The sequence below is a fragment of the Lutra lutra genome, chromosome 7, assembly GCF_902655055.1.
Source record: "Lutra lutra chromosome 7, mLutLut1.2, whole genome shotgun sequence".
NCBI classification, from domain to species: Eukaryota; Metazoa; Chordata; class Mammalia; order Carnivora; family Mustelidae; genus Lutra; species Lutra lutra.
The window spans coordinates 146,714,793-146,740,061 of record NC_062284.1 but is presented as its reverse complement, the minus strand read 5'-3'; the positions used below and the strand labels follow the sequence as shown (position 1 = coordinate 146,740,061).

Genomic DNA, 25,269 nt, shown 5'->3' with positions numbered 1-25,269 from the left:
AGTGTAGACCCTGTCTGCAGGTGCTCTCAAGGGGCAGGAGGAGATGCGGCCCGGAGGGCCAAGTCCACTGCCCACCGTCTCCTAGGTTTCCTGAGCCCTCTGTCCTCTGTCCCAGACAACAGAGGCTACCTGCTGACCTCCTGTTCCGGGCTCTAAGGGCGGCCAGCACGCTGGGCCTCCCTGGGGCCCCATCCCGGGTGCTGGTGTCACCACTGTGACGCAGAGGTGGGGGCAGGGACACAGGACGAGGGCCAGGGTCCCCTAAGCCCTGGCTGGGGAGATGAGAGGCTGGTGCCAGGCAGCGGGTGCAGGCTGTGGGTGTCCACGGCATGACCCCCGGGGCGGCGGGAGCAGTCACGGGCACACCACGGCTGGTCTTTCTTTAGCTCACAAAGGCTCGTTTAGCAGGACCATGGAGGAACGCAGACCCTTCCTCCTAATGTGTCCAGCAAGGAGGCTGCCGGGGGCCCAGAGACCCTGGGCTGGTGGGCTTTCCCAGGAGAGAAAGAACCCAAGACACAGAGTGGAACAACGCCCTGGTGGGGGCCCGACACATAGGCCACCAGGACAGGCAAGGGGAGCCCCCCAAAAAGGGCAGCTCTGGGGGCACTCTGAAGTGTGGCTCCAGAGTGCAGGTTTTGAAGGGGGGAGCCACGCGGGGTGAAAAGCCCTTCACTGAACGTGGGGGTCATGGCAGCTTAGCCGCTGCCCAGCTGGGAACTGCTCTGTGCCGCTCTCCGCAACCCGGGGCATAGGGCCCACAGCCAGGCTCAGAGCGCGCGCCATCGGGGCAGGTCCCCCGCCTGTGGCCTGCACACCCCCACATGCAGAAGCAGCCGCAGTGCGGCCCTCCCAGGGTGCTGAGCCCGTGAGTCGGGTCGGCAGACATGCTGTGCTGGGACGAAAGTCCACACGCAGCCCGCGTGGCACCAGCGGCCCAGCCACCTGCTTCTACTGCAGGACGTGGTGCCCAGGCCTCAGCACAGACACCATGGACGGGCTCCACTGGGCGCTGCTGCCAGTGGCACCCCGGGCTGCAGCGCACAGAGGACAGCCTGCCCGCCGCGACATCAGCCCACAGTGCTCTGCGATCCTCCGAGCTGGGCGGAGACGGAGAGCCAAGTCCCGGCTCGGGGTGCCCACCCACCTGCCGCTCGGCCGGGGGACCCTGCCTGACGGGTGGCAGGATATGGGACGCCCCCTGAGGCTCTTACTGCTAAACAGCCCTAAAGACCAGCACGGGGATACGGGCGCAGACCCAGGGACAGCGGTACCTGAGGGTAAAGTCAAAGTGAAAGTTCTTTTTCCTTTTCGGAAAGCCACCAAAAGAGAAAACACAGACACGTTATCACGTGCTCAGCAGCACGTCCAGCTCACGCGGGAAGAGCCCAGCGCTGTGAGCCAGGCAGCCACTGCGGGTTCCCATCTTGTGCGGGGAGAGCCACGAGTGTCCCGCAGACGGGACCCCAGACGCTTCTCCTCTTCCGACCAGCCGCAGGCTTGGCCCTTCAGCCCACCTCCCTGGAGGGGCCCACTGCCCTTGTGGGCCTGGCAGCCAGACCTCTGCCTGGCCACGGCTGTGGCCCCCGCTCCTGCCTGCCATCCTGCCCGCTATCATGCCCAGGGTCAGGCCGAGAACATGTCTCCAGCCTGGGAAGCCTAGGAGGCTGAAGCAGCCTGGGCCTGCCTTCCCAGAGCAGGTCGCGGCCAGGACAGGGCCATGTGACGGGTTTTCCCTTACCCTTTGCTATGGGAAATTCCAGCATACTATGGAGAGGAATCCTGACGCCGCTCCTTCTGACTAACTCAGAGGAGACCTGGGGCTGCCCGACCCGCTCATGGCGTTCCCTCCCAAGCCCTGTTCGGGTTCGGTCCCTTGGCCAACCAGGTTTGTCCCTGCTGACCGTGCTGCCTGAAGGCTCTGAGACCAGAGCAGGTAGGGAGGCCTATGGGGGGGAAGGTGGCTGTGGGCAGCCCGTGTCTGTGGCATGGAGTGGGGGCCCCTCCCCTTTCCCTGCACCCTGCCCTGCCCGTGGCCCAGCGAGGTACCTCTTCTGCTTGTAGGTCAGCATGGCCTCTGCGATGGGCAGCTGGTGCGCACAGTTGGCGCCTGCGATGTACTGTGTGATCCTCGACACGATGTCCGGCGTGTCCTGCACTGCACGAGAAGGCCGGGCAGGGTCCGTGGGGGGCCACACTCCCCTTCCACCCCGCGTGCTGCCCCTGGGGCTGCCCGGTTCCCAGCCCAGGAGCAGTGGCAGCACTGGGGCCGGCTGAGGGACCTTCTGCCCTCACGGCGTCTCCAAATCCCTGGGAGCCCTTCGCCAGGGGCCCCCACGGCCAGCCCACTCTGAGGCCCACAACAGCCAGTGGGGAGCACCAGGCAGAGGCCCCATGTCTCCCCAGGGAGGCCCCACCCGGCCGGGGCCCCAGGCCTCACCGGCGCTCTGGGCCTCCAGCTTGTTGAACAGGTCTCTCCAGGCCAGGTCCTGGAAGAAGTTGTTGTAGCGGTAGTCCACGGAGCCCAGGTACCGGGCCACGGGGTGGGAGCCTGCGAGCCGAGGGGAGGCCATCAGGCCGCATGGGCCGCTCGGTGCCCCTCAGAGACCTGCCCCACTCCCGGGGGGCGCAGGAGCCACCGCGGACCGTGCGCGGGGCCGGTGAGCCTCCCCCCAGGACCCGGCGCCCCCAGGGACCGACAGGGCGAGCCCACGGACACGGAGCCACGTCCCATGGGCTTGGATCGTGTCGGGATCCGCACGCAGCTCTGCCTCGCTTCCCAGGCCGGCACTGGGGGGCCCGGCACCCCCGCCCCTCACCCAGCGGGATGACGAGAAAGCGCATGTAGCCCAGCCAGTCGGGGGTCTTGTGGGACAGCTGCTCCACGAAGAGCCGCAGCACGGCGCTGAGGTAGTGCTGCGCCCCGGCCACGGCGATCTTCACAGGCGTCGGTGGCTGTGAGTTGCAGTTGCAGCTGTGGCCCCACAGGCGGGACAGAGGGGACGGACGCCTCAGGGACCCATCCCTGCTGCCAGGACCACCCCGCGCCTGAGCGGCCCCCCGGGCAAGGGAGGGCTGAGCCCCAGGCCACGACGGCCCACTCATGACCCCGAGACGGCCACCAACACCCAGGTCGTCCCCCCACCCGACCGCCCAGACCTGGACAGAAGACGGGGCTGCCAGCGGCTGTGTGCAGGCTCGGCCGGAGTCCGCCCCCGCCCCCGCCCCTGGGACAGAGCCACGGCGCGGCCGCAGCGGGCCCGGGCGGACTCACTATCTCTGGATCCTCGACACAATGGTGCTGAAGGCCGCCTGGACGTCCGCCGCAGAGCAGGTGCACACCACGGGGAGCGCGTGCCTCTGCAGGACCTCTGACAGGAACTGTAGGCAAGGAGGGCGCGGCCTGGGCCCCAACGCTGCCCCCAGCCGCCCACCAGCACCGCACCCCCACCCCTGCTGCGGGGACGGCATCCCCACCCCCCATTCCCACCGCAGGGAGGACACCCAGACCGTCCCCACCTGCCCCTGCCAGTCGGAGGTGTTGACGAGAATGATGTTCTCAGGAAGCTGGTCATCAGAGATGAGGATGTGGTTTAACTGGTCATACACGGTCTTCCTGGGGATCTGGAGACACAAGGCCCCCCACACTGGTGGGAGGTGTGCTGCAGCCCCTCAGCCGCCCAGCTGACTCCTCCTGCTCCCCAGCGGTGGGCAGGAGAGGCCGGCCCCGTCCTTGCTCAGGAACTCAGCTTTGCGCTGAGCAGCGGTCCCTGGGCCAAAGACCCTGAGGGACCGTCACAGCCCACGAGGTGGCCAGGCTGCCGCCCCCCAGAGCCAGCAGCACTGGGTCGGTCCTGGGTAGCTGTGGCCTCTGCCCGTGCCCCTCCCGGAGTGCACACCTGCAGCTGGCTCCTCGTGTCCGGGCACCGCTCGTTGTCCAGACTGTTGGCCCGCTCGTTCTGCGGCCTCGCGGGCTGCCGCTCCTTCAGAGACGTGCTCCGACCCCGGCGGCCGGCCTGCTTCCCCTCAGACCTGCAAGGAAGCAGCATAGGCTGGGGCCGGCCCACGTGCTCACCAACCCAGGGAAGGGGACTGCTCAGTGGCAGGGGCCGTGGTGGACTCACACAGGCTGGCAGGGCAGGGGGCAGGCAGTACGAGGGGCCCACGTGGCAGCCACGCGCGCACTTGGCACAGGCGCTTTCTCTGTGGGCATAAGGCCCGACACAAAAGGCATGTGCCGGCTGTGCAGAGCCATGGCCCCAAGAGGGGCTCTGCCTCGCGAAGGGCCCAGCCCCATGGGTCTTGGGGCAGGAACGCAGGGCCTGGCAGCAGTGGCAGCACATGGCCATGTGTGGTGGCCCAGAGGGTGTGGCCAGGTGCCCAAGGAAGGTGACGATGGGACAGGCCGGAGAGCACGTCCCAGGGAGGGGATCCGAGGACCCGCAGACGGACCAAGATGGCAGTGGGGGCGGGTAAGAGACGCTGCGGGAGTGGCCTCCACTGGGAAGCTGCCTGGGTCCCTGCCACTCAGAGCCCCCCCCTCCATGACGCCCACCGTAGGGGCAGGGTCCAGGCCCCACAGAGCTGCCACGGCGGACCCAGCACCACCACTGCCTGGGGGCTGCCACACCAACCACACCAGGCTCTGGGCCCAGCTGGGCACGCCCCATCCACACCGGCACCCAGGGCTACGCCGGTCCACAGGAGCCACACCTCAGCCCCAGAAGGCGTGCTGGCAGCTGCTACAAACACGGGGTAGGGTCCCATGTGGCTCTCCGGGGTGGGCCCCGGAATCTCCATGCCTCTAAGTGATTCCCATGCAGTCAGATGGGGCCCACGTGTACAGTGCCTACCCGACCGCCTCCCCAGCGCATCCCGTCACCTGGTGGAGGGGAGGACGAGGGACTCCGTCTTGGTGATCCGCCCGCTGGGCGGCAGCTTCTCAGCAAACACGTCCAGAGCGGAGGTCTCTGCCTCTGGGCTGTCCTCGGGCTGTGCCGGCTGCTCCCCAGGGGCGGGCGTGCTCTGAGATGCAGAGAAGGGGGCCTGATGGCAAAGCACATCCTACAGGGCCCTCCTCTTGAGGCCACAGTCTCAGGCCCGAGGAGCCCCTGGTTTGGGTGGGGGGGTGTGGGCTGGTTTCAGGCCGACAGCTCTCCACAGGGGGCACAGACACACCTCCCCCCGGGGAGCTGAGCCGACCTCCATTCCCACCCACAGGGCTCCCGGCCCTGGCTGCTAGGGGAGCCCAGCACTAAACCTCCTGCGAACCTGCCCGCGGCCCAGGACCCTGTCCCTAGGAACCTCACGAGGGCAGAGACAACCGGAGCAGTCACAGAGCCTGTGCTGACAGCAAAGCAGGGGGACACCCCCATCCTCCTGGAACTAGGGTGACTCCGGGGGACCCTGACCGTCCCTCGGGGTGGGGGCGAGCCCAGGGGCACCCTCACTGTGGTTCTGTGCCCTGGTCCTGGGAGCTGTGGGCTCAGGACCCTAGAGGCAGCGGGTCAGCAGCTCTGGGCTTGACCCAGGGCACGAGCCCACGCCTACTCACGTGGGTCACCGTGTCGGAGGCACTGTCACTGGGCTGCTTGCCTCCCAGGGCCCGGGTCTTCTCAGGCATGTCGGCCTGTGAGGACAAGACGGGAATCAGGCGTTGAGCACGAGGCTGGGGCCACACAGACCAGGAGCCCAGGGTCAGGCTGTGCACAAGCTCCCCTTGGAGCAACCCCGAGAGACAGCTGCCCCTGCCTGAGGCCCCACCGGGAGAGAGGGCTGCCGCGTCTGCTCACCGGACTCGGAGGCTCCTTGTGGCTCCGGACGCTGTGGAGGCTCCCGATCTCTGTCTGCGAGCTGGAGTGCGACAGCCCTTCGAAGTAGGGCCTGGGTGCGGGGTGGACAGAGATCACCCTCCAGGGCCCTCCCCACCCTGAAGGTCCGGCCCCCGTGCTCCTGGGATCCGGCAGCCACGCAGCGCTGGGCGTGCTGGGCGGTGGCCGGGGAAGATGGCCCCGGGGAGGGCCCTGAGTGCCAGCCACCCGCAGTCCTTCTTGGCACCTCCACCCGCTCAGACGCCCGCTGGAGAAGACCTGCATCCCTGAAACCCACCCACCCCCGGCCTTCTCCCCAGGAAGGGTGGCTGGTGGCACGGGGGTGCAGGGGAGCCTCAGGCGCCACGGCCAGCTCGCAGCAGCGCAGCAGCACGCCTGAGACCACCACAAGGTTGCCATCAGCAGGCTGCAGCGACCCCAGGCCAGCAAGTCCACACCCCGGCCCTGCAGGACGGCAGGGCAGAGTCAAGGGAGCTCTGACACTTAGCACAGCGCAGGCTGAAATGGTGGGTGCGGCGTGGCTGCCTGGGGACAGGGAAACGCACGGGCAGGACCAGGCCCCGAGATGCCCACGCACAGCCCCGCGACTGGGAACAGCAGCTGGCCCGCGACGGGCTCTGCAGGGCAGCCACCGGCGAGGGTGACCACATGAGTCACAGAAGCAGAGACCGGCCCAGCTGAAGGCGGCACAGCTCAAAGCGCCACGGCAGCCTTGCCGGCTCTGCTGGGGGGAGGCGCCACAGGCACGGCGGCGTGTGGGGGGGGGAGACTGTTAACATCTGCAGCAAAGGCCAACGGCTGAGACCTAGGCCAGCGCCCACAGATGCCACAGGCACGCCCACTACGGGACTGGCCACGGTGGGGCGGCTGGAGGCCAACTGCACAGAAAGCCCACCCTCCCCGTGTGCATCTGTCCCACTGACTTGGATCGAAAGGTTAAGGGGTGTCTGGGGGGCTCAGTCGGGAAGCATCTGCCTTTGGCTCAGGTCATGGTCCCAGGGTCCTGGGACTAAGCCCTGCATTGGGCTTTCTGCTCAGTGCGGAGTCTGCTTGCCCCTCCCCCGTCCCCCACTCCCGCTGGTAGGTATGTGCACCCTCCCTCACATTAAAAACAAAACAAAACATTAAAAGCAAAACTAGAAAGCCACAGATCTTCTGGACTCCAATACGGCCCCCACTCAGCAGCCACACACTGTTGGGTCCCGTGGCCAAGCCTCCCCCGACCCCAAGCCTGGGGCCTCCTGTGGTCTCCTGCCCCAGCCAGGCTGACACCCAGCTCCTCAGGAACCAGCACTAGCACTGCTCACCCGCCCCTCCCACCTGTGCAACAGGGACATTCTGCAGTCCCCCGTCTCCCCAGTGAACAGAAGAGCTCTGTGGCCTCATGCCTGCCAGCCCTGCCGGCCCCCTCCCGTGTCAGGTGCCTCACTCAGCCCCGCTGGGGCCCTGGGGAAGCTCCTGACCACCTTCCCCACCCAGAGCTCTCGCCCCTCCATCTCTGACACCATGACCTCTTGCAGGGACGACCCCAATGCCTGCTAACAGGTCTCCTGTCTTCCCGCTCCCAGTGGGTTCCAGAGAGATCTTTCCAGAATGCAGGCACGACCCTGCCACTTTGCTACTTCTCTTCCACCGAAACACTGCAAACCGGGCTGTCTGCTAGGATGTACGTCTCTCTTCCTCCCTGACCCAGAGCCCATGTCCCAAGTGCATGCTGCCTTCGGCTCCTACGACACGGAATGGCAGGGGTGTGCCCACCGGGGCCTGGGGCCGGGAGCAGACAGAGGCAGTGTGTGTGCTCACCTGAGTTTTGGCTTGGGGGTGCTGAGGACACTGTCATCATCCTCCAGGTCCGGGCCACTGTCGCTGGGGTTTTCCATGTCCAACGTGTCATACAGGAGGTCCAGGTCCTCCTCTGCTTCAGGGACATGGTCTGCAGGGTCCTGCTCCGAATCCAGGACCTACGGTGAGACCAGATGTGGGAGGGCAGGCTGCGGGGGGGGCATCCCCTTGGCAGGACAGACAGGAAGACAGCACAGAGCCACCAAGTGCCCTCTCTCCAGCACATGCCCCCAGCCCAGTTCTGCCACACACTGGGATGACCCCTGGGACCTCCGGTCACCGGGTACCAGGCATAGCATGGCCATTCTGCCCTCGTGGCTCGTGCTTCAACAGAGAAACGCACAGCAGGAATGCAGGGCAGGGAGTGCCTCCTGGGAGAGGCCCGCATGGTGGTCAGGGCTTGGAAGGCCTCCCTCCCAGGGGCTCCCCACCCTCTCACTGCTCCCTCCTCCCAACCCTGAACTGACTTCCATCCCCACGTGTGGGCTTCCCCCAGAACGTCATGGAAGCGGTTACACAGTGTGCAGCCCTCGGCATGGGGCTCTGCCCACTCGGGCAGCTGTATCCAGGTGTCTGTGCTGTTTGCCTCCAGCAACATCCTCGTCACTGCCCACCCATCCCTGAATGCGGCCTAGGCCTAGCTGGCCGCCAGCGGATAAGAGACTCCAGGCTTTGCTGCTGCAGACAAAGCTCCTGGGACTGTCCGCCCCTCAGTCTTCGTGTGGACATCCTGGATCTTATGGGTTGATACCAGGTGTGGGATGGCCGGCGGGATCGATCGGCCGGCGGGATGGCTAGTGGAGGGTCAAGTGGACACTCGGAGGAGCGGTTCGTCTGTGTTCTGCAGCAGCTGCCCTGCAGCTGTCACGGTCAGCACTTCGGTCTGGCTGTTCCCCACCTGTCAGCACCTCTGCACGCCATCCTGTGAGGTCACGGTGACCCTCTGTAGCCTCGGGAGGTCGTCTCGCAGCTTCTCAGGGCTTCCTGGCTATTCAGCTTCCTGCTCAGAGAAAACCTCTAGTCCGAGCCTTTGATCGTCCCTTGCGCCAGACCATTAACAGGAGTGTCTGTTGACGGCTGTGAGGGCGCCTCTGGTCTGGCGGGCACAGCTCCCTTACAGGTCTACAACTTGTAAATACCCTTGCGGTGACGGCCGCCGGTTCATCTTCCTGCTGGGAGTTCAGAGCACAGAAGCGTCCATGTTTGGATGAGGATGGACTTGCCTGGCTCCCCCGGTGGCCTGTGCGTCTGGTGTCCTGTCTAAGCCCCACGGCCCAGGCCCCGCAGCCAAGATCACTCTCCTGAGTTTCCTGGTGCGGGCACTTACGTGTAGGTCTTTGACCCACAGGGCCTAATTCTGCACAGGGTGTGAGGTCCTCTCGCATGTGGACATCTGGCTGTGCCGTCACTAGCTGCCCAAAAGCCTCCCCTCCCCCACTGAGTGGTCTTGGCATCCTTGTTGGAAATGCACTGCTGGTCTCTCGTGTGCTCTCGGTTACTGTACCGCTTAGAAAGTTGCGCGGTTAGGGGCACCTGGGTGGCTCAGTGGGTTAAAGCCTGTCTTCGGCTCAGGTCATGATCCCAGGGTCCTGGGATCGAGCCCCGAATCGGGCTCTCTGCTCAGCAGGGAGCCTGCTTCCCCCTCTCTCCCTGCCTGCCTCTCTGCCTGCTTGTGATCTCTCTCTGTCAAATAAATAAATAAAATCTTAAAAAAAAAAAGAAAGTTGCGCGGTTAGAAAGTGTGAGTCCTCCCACTGTACTTTCCCAAGACTTGTTTATCGTCGGTCCCCTGCATCTCCACGCAAGTCTGGGGACGAGCTGGTCCGCAGACAGGCAGCTGGGGGTCTCACAGGGATCCTACAGAAGCTGCGGGCGATCTGGAGAAACTGAGGCTGAGACGGTCGGAGAAGAGCCACCACGCCCACGGAGAGCTTCAGGCGTGTGGAAGAGTGGCCGAGGCTTCCCTCGCAGCCACGACCACGCGTGGCGGTGACACGCGCACACTCACACGCCACCGCTCCCGGGCAGCTCTAGCACCTCGGACTAACTCTCCTCTGCCCGAGTTAAAAAGGAAACGGAGGTGTCTCTCCTGTAGTTGTAACAGCTGCTCGAGCCCCTCCCGGCACATCTGGGGAGCAGGAAGCAGCCAGTGGAAGGAAGCCGCGGGACGGAGCGCGTCAGCAGTGGGGCACGTGGGAACTAGCCGAGAACGGCCCCAAATGCCCTCAGCACAGAAGCGCATGGTCACGCCGCTGAGCGACACCCAGCCCCCGCCGGGCCTTCGAGGGGCTGCGGTTCCAGACACGGTGGGCGCCCTCAGCCCTGGCCTTGAGGTGCCCCGGGGGTGGGATGGCCCGCTCTCGCGGACAAGGACACGGTGCCTGGGGGCCACGGGACAGGCAGCGGCGGAGCCAGGACGAGGCCCCGGTGCCCCAGGACCCTGGTCACTCACCTCGTCCGACACTTTGAACCTCCGCAGCAAGGCCACGACCTTCTGCTTGAAGTTTTGTTGCTGCGAGACAAGTAGGACAGACTCAGAACCCAAGGGGCGGCCCCTCAGAGGACACGCAGGCGCAGCGGCAGGGAGGCCGGCCCTCCACAGCCCATGGCGCCGGCCCCTTCCCCAGCGTCTGACATGCAGCTGGGGTTGGGCCCAGGCCCAGGGGGAGCGGAGGGTGGGCGAGCATCATCTCCCTCCGGGGCCTCCGAGTGGGCAAGGCTGCCGGCCCCTCCCAAGGCCCCACCTGGCCCCAGTAGCACCGGGCGGACGGGGAAGGTGGGCTCAGCAGGGAGCCGGAGCGTGGCCCTGGGCCTCCGAGCCTGGAGCCAGCGGGTAAGGCAGCCACCCCCGCCACCCTTAGGGGGCGTCCCCAGAAAGGAGCCTCACATAGCCCTGCACGGGCATCAGGGCTCTGGACCCAGAACTGAGGCTCCCAGAGGGGCTGGCACACTGCCCTGCCACACCGGGACCAGGCCCGGGCCTGCCAGCAGAGGGGCGGGGGCCTCTGGGGCTGAGCTTGCGTCCCACGGGATCCGTGGCTGCCAGTGTGCAGCCCAGGCCACGCCCGTGCACACAGGGCAGCTTGGCTCTAGGAATCCCCCAGGGCTCTGTGCCCAGTGGTGGGCATCTTACGATGGCCTAAGGCCTCTGCCTGGAGGAGAAGTGGGACGGCCCCGCCGAAGCCCACGGGCCACCGTGCCTGCCGCGGGGCTCAGATGCTGAGCGCAGAAACGAGGGACTGGCCTCGAACGGCGTGTCTGGGCACACAGGGGACAGGGACAGCCTCCCCAGCTCTGCTCATGGAGCGGCCTGAGCAGGTCAGCCGTCATCCTCCCCCTCATACCCAGCCCCCTGGACCAGGGGCGGCTGCCCGGGATAAGCATGAGGACCCCACCAGTGACACTCCCACGGACAATGGCCAGCGCCTCGTGGCCTGCCTGCTGGCACAAGGCCGTGGAGTCTCCCCGCCTTCACGCCTCACCAAAGAGGCCAGGCCATGGGGATCCCGGACGGCTGCCTCACATCCCAACCCCCACATGGGGCCCCCAGCCCCCAGCCCCCCTTTCCCCAGTGTTAGTAAAACCAGTTTCCACCGACCCTGGTCATGGACGCCGTTCTTACTATCGATCGCCGCTGCTTTTTGGGTTTCCCCACATCAAAGTCCTCCTCATCCAAGTCCTGGGGACACAAGCATAGGGCTGGCAAGGGCACCCCCAGAGCAGTTGCTGGGCATGTGGCAGGACCCACCCCAGGACGGGAAGCGTGTGCCAGCAGCACACAGGGGCCGGCTCCCGGCCTCCATCTCCCCTACCTCACGCCGGCAGCTCGGGGGCCCCTGGCCGTCCACACCTCATCCACACCCCGAGAGTCTGAGGGCCACGGTCCCGCACACCAGGCCCGGCTTACCTGCCCTTGTACGGCATCGTCACTGGCCTCCTGCTCAGAGGAGAAGCTCTCGTACTCTTCCTCGGAGTAGTTATCTACGGAACAAGCAAGCGGAAGGGGGGGCACACGGAGGTTCCGACCGGTGTCCTGGCAATGAGGCGGGGCCCAGAGCTTGGGGCCCCTGGACCCGCGGGGAGCCGTGTGCAGTCCCCGCCCCCCCAGGTGGACTTCAGGGGTGAGCAGGCCTGAACTTCCCCACTCCCACAGTGGCCTCTGTGGACCTCAGATGCTTCAGCCTAGATTTCCTGCCCAACTGGGTCCCCTGCGTGCCCTCCCATACCTCGGGGGGACAGCGGCCGCCATTGTGACGGGGGCGACAGCCATGCCAGGACCTGTGCCCGACCTTGGAAGGCACTGCGGTCAAGCCCAGACTTGCCAGCAGCTGAGCTCACGCACCTGCGGCCCAGGCTCCCAGGGCGGCCACAGTGCTGTGGCGGGGCTGGAGGCCAGACACACCCCGGGCCTCCCCGGCTTCTCCAGCCCAGGAGGCGGGGGCCACCGGCAGCCGCACTCACCTGCAGACTTGGCCTTGGGCCCCGCCTGCATGGCGCTGTCCTCGTGGTCGATGGGCTGGCTGGACAGCGAGAAGATCCAGATCTCGGCCACCTTGACTGAGGCCTCCTTGAGGCTGCTGCAGAGGCTGAGCACCTGGCCACCCTCGGAGGGGTGCTGCATCACCTGGGGACGGGGCTCGGTGCTAGAAAGGGCCGTGGGGCAGGGCCAGCGGATGGGGGTGGGAGGGCGGTGGGAGACACGTCCGTGGGGCAGGAGGACACTGGCCGAGACTCTGGGGGTCAGTGCCATGCTCAGCCACCAGGGACTGACAACTGTCAGGGAGGGAGGGTCTATCCAGAGGCTGAGGCAGGAGCAGACTGTGTGTGAGGCTGTGACTCTGGGCCACTAGGCCCCCGGATCTGTGTCCAGGGACCCATGCCCATGGGGCACCCAGGAGGACCAGCCACCAGCACGGGCTGGGGATCTTGAGTGGCAAAGCCGTTCCGGTCGTGAGAGATTCCAGCTGACCAGGGACAGGCTCACACACTGCGCAGCGCCCCCTGCGCCCTGCCCGGTGACATCGCCGAGCCCCTGAAGGTTGGACCTTCTGCCTTGGGGCTCACTGGACCAAATCCAGGTGTCGGGATTTTAGGACCCAATTATGTTTAATTTGGGGAGCCTGACCTGGGTGCCAACTCTTGAGTGCGGACATGAAACTTTTGGGAAAGGTAGTGTCCTTGACTGCTACCATCTCAGAAACCAAGCCAGGAAGGTTAGCCAGCACCCAGACGCGCCCCTGGGCCCACGCGTGCGCAGCCGGACAGACAGGTGCCCGGCCTCCCTCCGCACAACCCCACACCTGTGCCATCTGCCTGGAGGGACGCTGTCGGGAGTGTTAGGCAGGTAGGGTCTGAGGGGAAACAGGAGGCCTGCGGCCTCGACCAGGTGCCGTGGGCATGGGGCTCCTGGGCCAGAGGAGCAGGGCAGGGGTGGGGGTCAGCCCTGCCCTCCCCCAGCTGGGCAGCGACACAGCTTCGCATCACAGTTGCCTGGACAGCCCTGAACACGGCCCCATGCGGTAAAGGCCGAAGCACAGAGGCCACGAGGGTCTCGGCCGCCCTCCTTCAGGGTCCACCCCAAGGCTCCCAAAGGCCCCGTGGCAGGCAGTGGCAGAGTTGGAACCCCTCCTCCCGAGCCCCACGCAACAGCGCTTCAGGACACCAGGTCCTCTGAGACACAGCCGCGGCAGCCGGTTGGTTCCGTTTGCATGAACGTCCCCTCCTTTCCTCCCCGGGGCTTCCTTACGCTCGCATCCCATTCCCCACCAGCAAGCACGTGCCGCCCACCTAGGCAGCCCACGGGCCAGGACCGTGCCCACGGAAGGGGACGCAGATGTCCCAGAGGACACGCTCCCTGGGAGGGCACAGGATGGACCCACACTGGGCCAGAACCCACCACGGCCAAAGGGCAGCCGCTTGGGCCATGGGGTCAGGCCGGACGGAGGCCTCTGGCTGGGCAGGGACGCGCTCACCTCAGCCATGTTGACGGAGCCTGCGGCCAGCGTCTTGTAGCCCAGGATGGCCCGGCTCTTGTACCGTTTCCTCCGCTGCAGCATGACCTGGAGTTTGTTGCCTTCTCTCTTCAGGAAGTGAGGGTACTGCAGAGAAGGGGTCACCGCTGCCATCCGTCCCCGCAGCCACGCTCGCCCAGCACCAGTAGGCCTTGGGGCTGTCATGGGCCTCCGCCAAGGACATGGGAAAACCACCGCTGGCAGACGTGAGCAGCTGGCCAGGGCCTCTGGGTCATGAGCAGGGTCAGCCAGTGCACCTGCCCACGGTGTGGACGGCAGCAGACGTGGCCCCAGCAGGAGCACTGGTCGGGGGCCCCCAGAGCCTTCTGCAAGAGCAGGGTCACGGGCACGAAGCAGGGCTCGCAAACTATCCCTTAACACACGCAGAAGCCGCACGCCGTGCGCCGTGGCCCGGCGCTTCGAGACCGGGAACTGCGGTAACCGATGTGCCAGGAAAGCGAGTCCCACAGCAGGAAACCTCCACACGGACCCCAGAAGCTCCAGCGGGGGCAGAGCTGGGGTCACGTGCTCCCGCCCCAGGCACAGCCACGCCGGCATGGAGAGGCGCCCGGGCGGGAGGAGGGAGCCGGCAGGATCCCCACAGACGTGTTATGCTCTCGCGAGGAGACAAGACTCGAAGGGGTTTGCAGGGAGTCGACACTAAGCACGTCTGCGGATCTACACGGCGCCCGCCTTCCACCACGGCGTGGAGAGCACAGAGGCAGGGTACACGCCTGCGGGCACCTGGGGCCGGCCTGCTCCCACCACAGACCCAGGCTCTGGAGGGTCCGGGGGGAGGGTCTGTGTCACGCTGGGGAGCGGCGTGTCCCAGCCGCACCGAGCCCCTGTGCACCAGCAAACTTCCAAAACTGAGGTCTGTGTTCCTCCCCATCTCTGAACACTGGGACCAAATGGCCTTTTTTTTTTTAAGTTTGTTTATTCATTCATTTATGTAATCTCTACACCCCACATGGGGCTTGAACTCACCACCCTGAGATCAAGAGTCACACACTCTCCCAATGAACCAGCCGGCCGCCCCCACAACGGCCCGAGAGTGCGTCTGGGCCTCCGAGCGTTCAGTAGCGCGGGAGCGGGAGGGCAGACATGATCTGTCACGTCCAGCACGACGGAGGGAGGACACCGCGGGGGCCCCCGCACCAGGCCCACCTGCAGGGAGAAGGTCAGCGCCAGGTCCGTCTCCACTTGTCCACTTGGGGGCAGCACGATCTCATGGGAGCGCAGGATCCGCTTGGAGCCCTGGGACAGAACAGGACCGGCTCGCACGGTGGCCTCGCACCCCGGAAACCGCTCCGTCCAGCCCACAGTGAAGACCCACAGGTCAGGCACCCGCAGGCACAAGCTCCGGGACCCCCAAACGCCCTTGGGGAGATTCGTCAAGAGCCTTAAAAACGTCCCCTTCTGGGCGCCTGGGGGGCTCCGTGGGTTAAGCGTCTGCCTTCTGCTCATGTCATGATCCTGGGGTCCGGGGATCGAGTCCCAGCATCGGGCCACCTGCTCCGCGGGGAGCCTGCTTCTCCCTCTGACCCTCCCCCACCTCATGCTCTCTCTCTCTCTCTTGCTCTCTCTCAAAATCTTAAAAAATAAAAGTCCCCATCCTGTGACACTCCAAGTCCTCTCTTAGGTGGCCCAGGCTGCTCCCTGCCATATTTAATGTAACTCCCGGAAATCCAGCAGCGGGGTGCGGGGGCGGTCAGAGGACAATGCTGGAGTCCGGGGGGGTCACGGGACAATGCTGGGGTGCAGGGGTCACAGGATAATGCCTGCAAGGACCCTTCTGCATTCCTGAGACAGTGGACCGGTGAGTGACAGCCTGCCCAGAGAGCAGTGTGGTGGAAGAGGGTTCTAATTACAGCACGGCTGCCCTGGCACAGGGACAGAGACGAGAAGTCTAGAAACACATCCGAGAACACACAGACGTGGATGAAAAACAAACATGCTATTTAATAACAACCCTTCACGTCACCAGAAAAATTACTAAATAGTATCAAATCATTAGTACAAAACGTCCAGATCCCTGCCTGAAACCATATACCAAAATACAGCCCGAATGGATCACAGATCTTCTCATAATACAGTTTCCAGAACAGCTGTCCCCACACCCACGGAGCGGAGACGGAAGGCCGGGGGCAGGAGGCCATGGATGGACACCATGTGACCCCTCCCTGCTGGGCACCAACAGCCATCAGATTCAGAGCAAAAAAGACCAGGGCTACCAGGGTGTGGGGGCTGGGGCTCCAAAGGCGGCCGACGGGATGAGGGGGCAGACAAGTGGCTGAGGGCAGGAGTGGGCTGTGGGTCCAGGGCAGAGCACAGACGTGCAGGCAGACAGGAGCGACGGGCAGGGGTCCCGGGCACAGGTGCGGGGCTGGCCCCCCACAGGTGCCTTGCCCAGCGGACGCCCTCTGGGCCACATGGCACCCTGTGCAGGGGTCTGGCTGTGGCCTCCCAGGCCTCTTCTGCACCAGACCCCTCAGAGGACCTGAGCTGACCGGCCTCGCTGGGTGAAGGAGGGCAGCGGCCACAGGCAAGCGGGTGCGGGCCCTGGGGAAGGCAGGCCGGCCCACGCCCTCCGGGAACTAAGAGGCAGGGGGCTGCTGAGGACACAGGAGCATGTCTCGTGTCTCAGGGAAGATGGCCCAGTGGAGGGTCTGTGGGAGATGCCGGGCACTGGAGTGGACGGGGTGGCCAGTGAAGGGGGCACTCAGGTAAGCAGGAAAGGCGGGGCTCCCAGATGGGGGGGGGCGGTCGTGTCAGAGGTCAACGGTGGCAGATTCAGAGATCAGGGATGGGTGAACTCGACCTCGCTCTGAAGCCCTGGCAAGACCATGAGCCCTCCTCGCCAGGGGGCCCAGAGCACAGCCCGGGCTGCAGGCGGGTCCCCCGAGGGGCCGGTCCCCGTGGAACCGACGGGCAGCCTCGCACGCCTGGCTCTGACGGTAAGTTACAGCAGCCTCTTCAGGGAAGCAAAGGGTTTCTTCAGATCTTAAAAGATGGTGGCAACTGATGGGGAAACTGAAGACAGGCCTCACACGTGAGCACTCAGCTGACTCGAGGGCCCGGAGACCCCCGGTGAGCCCGCACTGGGAGGCCCGGGCCACATCCCCAGCACCCCACGGCCTGTGAACCCGGGCTCCAGTTTTGCCAGCGCACTGGGACCATCTCCCCGTCAAGCAGCAGGGGCAGAGGCTCCCCTGCATCCCAGGGCAGCAGCAGCTCCCTGCCCCCCAGCCCAGGTGAGGGTCCAGATGTTGGTGTGCTGGGCCCCACCCACCCTAGGCAGCTCGGGCACCCTCACCTGCATCTTGACGGCAATCACCACCGAGATGAGCTCCTTCTCCAGTTCCTTGAACACCACCAGCTTCTTCAAGGTCAGGCTGCACAACCTGCCAAGGGCAAAGGCCTGCTCAGCGGGGACTGCATCCTCCCACGCCTCCCAGAGCCCCAGGAAGGCCCCATCCTAGGGAGCGCCGGCCTCCAACGTGGCCCCCTCAAGAGTCCCTGTGGGGGGCGGGTGGGTCTCCGCCTGCGGGGGCGGCTCCGGGCAGGTCTGTGGGCAGGCAGGCCGGGAGCCCGCAGGGACCGGGTGCCAGGTATGGAGCCCCTCTCCCAGCTTCCGGGGCACAGGCCTCTGCAGGCCCCGCCCCCCTCCACCCCCACACGAAGGCCAGGAATGGCAGCCCAGACCCCAACTGCCCTGCCCTCCCCCCGGTCTGCGCAGGGTCCCTGGAGACTCCAGCAGCTCTCCGGTCACCCCTCTGCATAAGCCCACCCCGCAGCGCCCATGTCCCTGAGCCCACGGGGAGCGTCCATGAACCCTTGTGCTGGCATCACCACTCTAAGCGTGGGGTGCAGGCGGGCATGAGGGCCATGCCCAGGGGAAGCCTGGGTCTCGGTCCTGGTCCTCAGGTCCTGGTCCTTGGCTGGGGAACAGCAGCGGCTGTGCCTGCCTTGCAAACTGGCATGCAGGACCGCTTAGCCGCCCGAGGCTTCACGGTCCCGAGGGCAGCAGAGCCACTGGCCCAGGAGCCGGGGAAGAGGAGCCTAGGGTCTGCGTGGGGCAGGGGCCGCAGCCAAAGCGGCTGGGCCCCGCCCGCAGCTCCTGGAAGCCTCGCTCACTTTCCCGATCTGATGTCAGCCCGCTGCTCACGGGGACAGCAGACCCCCACCCCGCCCACGCAGCTTCGAGCCCCCGAGTCACACAGGTCCTACTCAGGGCTGCACACCCCCACGCCCGCCCGCATTCAGCCAGCAAGGTCTGCGTCTACACCCGGAACAGCGGGGCAGATGCTGCCATGGCCCCTCTTCTGACCCAGAGACCCGAAGCTCCTCTGTCTGCCTCAGAGTAGGCATGGGGACACAGGCGCCGGAAGGAAGACCCCGGCCCCCTCAACTCCCCATTCTCTATCCAGGCAACAGGGAGCGACAGGGCGAGGCCAGGAGCTCAGGTCTGGACACAGGGCCTGGGTCTGCTCAACAGGGTGTCTCTGGAAGGTTTCATGGGCTCCGTGAGCACCTGCCAGCCACCCACGGAGCAGAGACACCCACCCCCATCCTGGGCTTCCTATGGAGACCACGCCGACATCCCAGGCATGAAATGAAGACCCCACTGTTCTGTGTTTTCTTAGATTCTATATTTCTACTTGACGTCCAGTACTTATATGGCCAACGGACGGCCAGAGCTGCTTACAGACCCCCTGGATCCAGGGCCCGTACTCTGAACCCCTCCTCGTCCAACTCTCAACGCCAACCTAACAGCCCCCTGCCCCGCACACCTAGGCCCAGGAAGTGGACAACCAGGGGCTGCCCCTGTCTCCCTGAGCCTCAAGGTCCACTGGAGTGACTCCAACCAGGCAATCCGGAGCTGATGCTTCGCCCATGGAAACCCCAGTGATGCCTCTGGTCTGGGCCTCACCTGTGGTCCCTCTGCCCCCAACCAGCCCCGGTGCCTCCCCGCAGCCCCGGGCACAGCGCCTCCTGTTCTAGGAGGCAGTGAACAGTAAACCCTCCTCTCACCGGCACTGACCTGTCTTGCCGTCACTCAGTCCCCCTCACAAACCAAGACCAGTGCAAACCACCGACTCCCATCCTGGACCCAGCTTGCCATGACGCAGCACTTGGGGCCAGGTGGAGGATGACGGGGACAGCACGTGCCCTCAGCGGAGCCCAGAGGAGCCAGGAGACAGACATGAGGGCTTCTGTCCTTCACAGAAGGACAGCTCCAGGCTGGGGACAAATGGGACTGTGCCCACAGCCCCTGACACGCGGGTGCCCAGGGGAAGCCCAGCCCGCTCTGCCCATCAGGCCACTCTGGCTCTGCAGGAAACGAACTGGGAAGGAGAGAAAATGGCGAAAGCTGTGGATTATAGGGACGAGTGTCCACGGGGACCAACCACAGCCTGGCACAAAGGAGCACCAGCACTCTGAAAAGGACTGATGTCGTGGGGTGCCCAGGTGGCTCCGTCGGTGAAGCGTCTGCCTTCAGCGCAGGTCATGGTCCCAGGGTCCTGGGATCGAGTCCCGCCTCGGGCTCCCTGCTCCACGGGGAGTCGGCGTCTCTGCGTCCCTCTGCCTGCAGCTCCCCCTGCTTGTGCTCGCGTTCTGCCTCTCACTAATAAATAAATAAATTTTTTTTTTTTTTAAAAGAACTGAAGTCGTGTAAAGTATGTTTTCTGATTACGATGGACTCTGCTAGAAATCAATAGTGGGGCGCCTGGCCGGCTTGTCGGCAGAGCATGTAACTCCTGATCTCGGGGTCATGAGTTTGAGCCCCACGTTGGAGGGGGAGCCGACTGACAACAAACAAACAGACAGACAGAAATCAGTGGCAGACAGACGGCCAGAATCAGCAGCCACTCCGGACAGGAAGCAGCACACGGGCCCGGGAAGAAAACCCAAAGGATCCAGAAGTATTTTGTGCCGATCTTCAGTGAGCTACAGCTCGAGGCCCGGGGGCAGCAGCCGGAGACCTCCCCGCGCGCTCACACCGTCTGAGCCTCACCTCAAGACACCAGGAAAGTGAGCGGAGCGACGAAGACAAAAACAGACCCCATGAAGCAGAAGACAGAGAAACCACCGGGAAATAAAATACCAAACGGGATATAAAGAGCGCCCCAAACCGGCTCTTTCGGAAGAGCAATAAAACTGATAAAGTCTCTCACCCAACAAGGAAGAAAGAGAGGACACGGTGAGCCCCACCAGGAAGGGAAGAACCAAGATCGCACAGAGGGCGGAGGCCGCGCAGCCGCGGGTCAGGCCTGGCGTTTGGATACCATGTGCCACGACGTACCGACCCGTAACCGCAGCGCGGCCGGCCGGGCTCGGGGAGGCCCTGAGCATCTGAACAGCCTAATCCATCAAAGAAATTGAATTAGTAGCTTTAAACCTTCTGAAGAACAAAACCCCAGGTGGGTTGAACCAGATATCAAAGGACGAAACAACATTAATTCTACATAATATCTTCCAGAAAACAGAAAAGGGAGGGACACTTCTCAACTCATTTTATGAGGGTCAGGAATTACCCTGACACCAACACCAGACAAAAACATACAAAAAAGAAAACCATAGACCAATATCCCTCTATGAACACAGACGTGAAGATCTTCAAGAAAGTATCAGCAAACGGAATTCATCGTATGTAAAAAGTAGTGACTCCTACACCACAACCAAGTGGGGTTCGCTGCGGGCTGGTCGACGTTTGAAATCCTCAGTGAAACTCACCTCATCCACAGGGTCACTTAGACAAATCATAAAATCTCCTCAAATGGGGGCACCTGGGCAGCTGCCTTCGGCTCGGGTCGTGATCCCGGCGTCCTGGGATCGAGCCCCGCATCGGGCTCTCTGCTCAGCAGGAAACCTGCCCCCAACCCTCTCTCTCCGCCTGCCTCTCTGCCTGCTTGTGATCTCTGCCTGTCAAATGAATAAATAAAATCTTTAAAATTTTTTTTGTGACGGTAGCCAGAGAAGCTAAGTCTGGGATAAAATACTTGCACAGGGCGTGTCCGACAAAGGGTTTGATCCAGGATATATAAACAACCTCCTAACCCAACGGTAGGAAAGTCAAGAACCCAATTAAAAAACAGGCAAAAGATTTACAGACACTTCACTAAGGAAGACGTACGGACAGTGAGTCAGCACACGGAGAGGCGTGAATGAAACATCTGGAGCGAGGACTCGCGACCTCATGCTGACAGCGTGGCTGACGGGGCACTAGATGAGCTCCTGTGTGTGCCCCCAACACCAGCGCCGCTCGGCACGCACGTCCGCGCCAAGACTCCATGTGGACCCTCACAGTGGCTGCGTGCGCAGCTCCCAAGCCTGGAGACACCCTTCAAGCACAGAGGAGGGAAGCGGCCTGGGGAGGGCTGCCTGGGGACAAGGGAGGCACAGCACCGACAGAGACAAGCACACACACACGCACAGTGGCCCACACTGGCCCCCCACGTGGGAAGAGAGCCCAGATCCAAGGCTGGGCCCTGCACGTCAGCCCACCACTGTGCGTTCTGGAAAGCACGCACCAGCAGCCCAGGGGTGGCGACAGCCACGGTGCGGTGGGGACGCGGTTCTGGGTGGGACCGTCCACTGTTCTGAGCCTGGCTAAGGGAGTAACAGGCATGTCGGGCTGCAGAGCAACATGGGGGTAGGCTGAGTTTTACTGTGAGTTTCAAAAAGTTATTTTTCAAAAGTTACAAAAGCCACAGGCCCTCAGGGATACGCCAGCTCACTGCAAACAGGAGGCTGCTCTGAGTACACCAATCATCACGCTACCCGCACGTCCCTTCTCTGGGATGGCCTCTCGCCTCTCAGGGCTGCCGCAAAACCTGCTTCTAGACAATCTGTCTGGGCAGGGGCCGTGGGGGGGTCCCAGTACCGGCTGCCGACAGCTCAGAGCCTTCTGTCTGGGAGGCCCGGTGGCTGACGTCTCCTCGTCACAGGGAGAACTCCAGAGCCCGGGGCAGAGCCGCTGGCTTTCTGTCTCTGTGCAGCTCCCTGGGCCAGCACGCCACTGCCCAGAGCCCATCTAAACGAGCACCCGCCCACCTCCTTATTCAGTTGCGTCCCCCATGTGGTGGGACAAACACCAATGAGCCACTTGTATTCTCCTTTCTTTTTTTCTTCCTCTTTTTTTTTTTTTTCAATTCTAGGACACATTCAAGCTGATGCTATTTGTGCAAACAATATTTAAAAAGCATAAAAAGGAACATTTGCATACAGGCAGAACACACGACGTTTGTTTTTATACGAGACTGGCTCTGAGAGAAAGGCCTGAAGGCTGAAGTATAGATCAGAGCCAAGGACGAGATTTAGTGCATAATACTTGGCCCTCAAGGAAATCATGAGCAAATATACTAAAAAAACCCACAAACGATGATTCATCACTGAGCCAGGGCTGTTACCGTGTAAGACGCCCTGTAACTGTACCAGACTCAGCAGCAACAAAAAAGGAAGCCAAGTGTATCCTAAACACGCTGTCAGTGTAACACGCCATCCCCTCGGTCCCCTTGATGGGCAGAAACCCGGTATCCTGTCCCAGGGGCACTGGCCCCACAGGGCAGGCTCGCGCCTTCCTCTCACATGATGTCTGCTCAGAGGAGTGCAAAGCCAGCTTCCACGCTGAACGCTGGAGCAGTGTTCAGGTTTTCTGAAACCGAGAAGTGTGGGGCTTACAGAAGAATCACGGTGACGCCACAAAACCCCACGTACCCCACAGCAGAAATTAACAAGTGTTTTCCACGCTGACTTGAGATCTTTTTAAAGAAATCGGGGCCAGAACCACAGACATACACCGTGTGCTTCCCCCCTCCCCCCCTTTCCCTCTGCAGGAGCCATCCTCCGGAGGGGCCTCCTTCCAGGGGGCTGCCCACTGTCCCCAAATCAGCCCTCCTCCGTGTTACCTGGGGGTCAACTTCCCAGCCAGAGGCCAGTCTTGCCAGGTGGGCAGCTGGGCGAGGCCACTGAGGGGGATGAGGTGTGTGTCCCAGCTGGCTTGCTCCCTTCTCCGGGCTGCAGGGCACCATCTACACGGCCGCCTGGGACACACCTGGGACGCCAGGCGCTGAGGCCAGCAGAGCCCTCGGGGCCTGGGTCATAGACACCTGCACGGTTACGCGAGGCAGCCGCAGGCACCAGCTCGGGCTCGGGCTCTGGCCCCCATCACTGAAACAGCAGTTGTGCGCCGGGCCATGCCACTGTCTCTACGTGTCCGTGACATGTCCCTTCCACGGAACAGCTGTGCATGCCCCTGCCCACCGTGGCCTCCTCCCCAAGCAAACACACGGCTTCTCCAACTCGCCCCGGTGGCCCCCCATGCTGCTGCCAGTGACCTGACACGGCAGAGGTGCTCCGGGATTGCACCTGCTCCATCGCGGGAGCCCCGCGGAGGGGCAGGGTTGCATGCTCCCAGCTCCGCACCCTCGGAGCCGGCCAGGGCCCTGGCGCCATGCTCCTACTGGCCCAGGGAGGTGCTGACTCACATATGCCCCGTGTCAGGGTCCTCTGGTGGCCACCAGCGGGGGTAGGTCCCCCTTCACACATCTGCCCTCTCTCTCCCTCTTCTTACAACGCACCAGTCATCACGGATCGGCACCCACCCTAACTGCCTCACTTCCCTAAATCTCTGGACAAGGGGACCGCCGGCTCCAAACACACCGTCCGGGACGCCTCTGGCATCAGGAAGTCCCCGGGAGTTTGAGGCGGACGCCATGCAGCTCCGGACAGCGACAGCCCGAGGGAATGGAGTCTTCGGGTCTGGGGTGCCGGTGGGGTGTGGGCACGGACTGCGGCGTGTGCGCGGCCTGTGCCTGTCTTCCCACGGGACAGCTTTCCTCCCGGACTACGGAGATCACCCCGGCTGGAGGCCGCCACACGGCGGGGGTTTGCGCAATGAACACCTCCGTGATTTACGCTTCGGGCACCTCCTCCCCACAGATTTGCCTGTGCGGTTACAGCGAGGGCGCTCGGCGAGGGGTGGGACAGCCACCTGCTCCCTCCGTGGGGTCCAGGCATCCTGTCCTCTCCGAAGCGCACCGTGCTCACCGGTGGGACCGCGCCATCGTGTGCCACGGGGGGGCGGCCTGCACGTCTGCCGACTTCGTGCCGTTCCACCGGCACGGCTCATCCCGACAGACGCCGTCCCAGGGAAGCCGTGCCCTGCGCACAGGCCGCCTCGCAGACGCCGTGCCCTCGCTCGCCGGCTCCCGGCCCCGCCAGTGCCACGTGCGCCTGACCTGTGTTTGGGGGAAGCGGCGTCTCCGCACCCCTCGCTCAGCCGCTTCCTGTTCTCGAACAAGGGCTAGACGCTTCTCCTCACAGCGTCTCTGACGTCCTGGGTTCTCCTCATCCCAGAGAGCTACCAGCTGCATTTAGGAATAACATTTTCTTTTGTTTTTAAAGGTTTTATTTGTTTGTCAGAAAGAGAGCGGGAGCACGAGCCGGTGGAGGAACGGGAGCGGGCAGCAGGCTTCCCGCCGAACAGAGAACCCAATGCGGGGCCCGACCCCAGGACCCCAGGACCATGACCTGAGCCGAAGGCAGAGGCTTCCCGCACCGAGACCCCCGGGGCGCCCCTACATTGTAATTCTCTGCTGCAGGCGAGAGTGCAGCAGACAGACGCCAGCACGGCACGGAGCCGAGGTCCTGCTGCTGGAGGACATGCACAGCTCTGCCTCCACCTTCAACCTCTAACTTCCGCAGCACCTCACACGAGACAGGACTCAATTCTTCAGGACTTGGCAAAGTTCGGGCGCCTGGGTGGCTCAGTGGGTTAAGCCTCTGCCTTCAGCTCAGGTCATGACCCCAGGGTCCTGGGATCGAGTCCCGCATCGGGCTCTCTGCTCAGCAAGAAGCCTGCTTCCCTCTCCCTCTCTGCCTGCCTCTCTGCCTACTGTGATCTCTGTCTGTCAGATAAATAAAATCTTTAAAAAAAAAAAAAAAGATTTGGCAAAGTTCACCGATAAAGCCGTTGGATGCTGTTCGGGAGAAGCGGTCTTTACGGGGCCTGACTGCGGTGTGGCTCCCGCTCTCTCTGGCACTAGGCCAGCTGCTGACTCCTAATCGCACGAAATCACCCTGTCAAGCTTCATCCTACCTGACACACCCTCTCTGACTTTTTCCGGGTCCACTCGCCCGTGCCACGGTGACGGTGCGTCTGTCTCCCTTGGCCACTTCCCCCGAAGCCTGAGCCCGTCACCCTCACCCAGCAGCAGGCCTCTGGCTGCTGTGGGTCGTCAACACTGTGTCCATCTTACTGAGTTTGGGTTTAGTGTCTCGGTTTCTCTATTTTTCCAGACTTGCACTGCCCTTCGTGTGACCTGAGCTGGAAGATGCGCCCACGGCAGAACACTCACTCGGTCCCTTACCACGAGGCCTGTCAGGGCTCAGAACAGACGCTGGCACATGACACCAACATGGGCTTCGGGACTGCAGGTGGCGGCCACTGTCCAACTCACAAGGGCGACCTCCTCGCCACCTCAGGGCTCAGGAAGGGCGGCCCCCGTTTCATGAGAGCCCAGCACCAGTCCCACATCCCCCACCTAACGACGCTATCACAGCTATCCCTGTGTCTCGGG

At 63.7% G+C, this 25,269-nt stretch overlaps 1 protein-coding gene across 5 annotated transcripts in view; it reads right to left on the bottom strand.

Moving 5' to 3' along the window:
- PACS2 (phosphofurin acidic cluster sorting protein 2) overlaps nucleotides 1–25,269 on the bottom strand; it is a 53,594-nt gene that overhangs the window by 6,029 nt on the left and 22,296 nt on the right. For 2 of the 5 annotated variants that reach the window (XR_007128673.1, XM_047737296.1), the window contains exons 2-19: nucleotides 17,001–17,088; nucleotides 14,852–14,941; nucleotides 13,646–13,771; nucleotides 12,135–12,297; nucleotides 11,581–11,654; nucleotides 11,272–11,352; nucleotides 10,126–10,185; nucleotides 7,635–7,792; nucleotides 5,793–5,883; nucleotides 5,555–5,629; nucleotides 4,883–5,025; nucleotides 3,900–4,032; nucleotides 3,520–3,624; nucleotides 3,275–3,381; nucleotides 2,820–2,974; nucleotides 2,441–2,551; nucleotides 2,050–2,158; nucleotides 1,275–1,307 (exon numbers count right to left, since the gene is read on the bottom strand). Coding sequence is in view for 4 of the 5 variants with exons in the window: in XM_047737296.1 (XP_047593252.1) it covers nucleotides 1,275–1,307; nucleotides 2,050–2,158; nucleotides 2,441–2,551; nucleotides 2,820–2,974; nucleotides 3,275–3,381; nucleotides 3,520–3,624; nucleotides 3,900–4,032; nucleotides 4,883–5,025; nucleotides 5,555–5,629; nucleotides 5,793–5,883; nucleotides 7,635–7,792; nucleotides 10,126–10,185; nucleotides 11,272–11,352; nucleotides 11,581–11,654; nucleotides 12,135–12,297; nucleotides 13,646–13,771; nucleotides 14,852–14,941; nucleotides 17,001–17,088 (1,902 nt within the window). In the remaining variant the exon portion in view is untranslated. The remainder of the gene's footprint in view (nucleotides 1–1,274; nucleotides 1,308–2,049; nucleotides 2,159–2,440; nucleotides 2,552–2,819; nucleotides 2,975–3,274; nucleotides 3,382–3,519; nucleotides 3,625–3,899; nucleotides 4,033–4,882; nucleotides 5,026–5,554; nucleotides 5,630–5,792; nucleotides 5,884–7,634; nucleotides 7,793–10,125; nucleotides 10,186–11,271; nucleotides 11,353–11,580; nucleotides 11,655–12,134; nucleotides 12,298–13,645; nucleotides 13,772–14,851; nucleotides 14,942–17,000; nucleotides 17,089–25,269) is intronic. The other 3 variants (XM_047737297.1, XM_047737298.1, XM_047737299.1) reach the window with 3 other exon arrangements.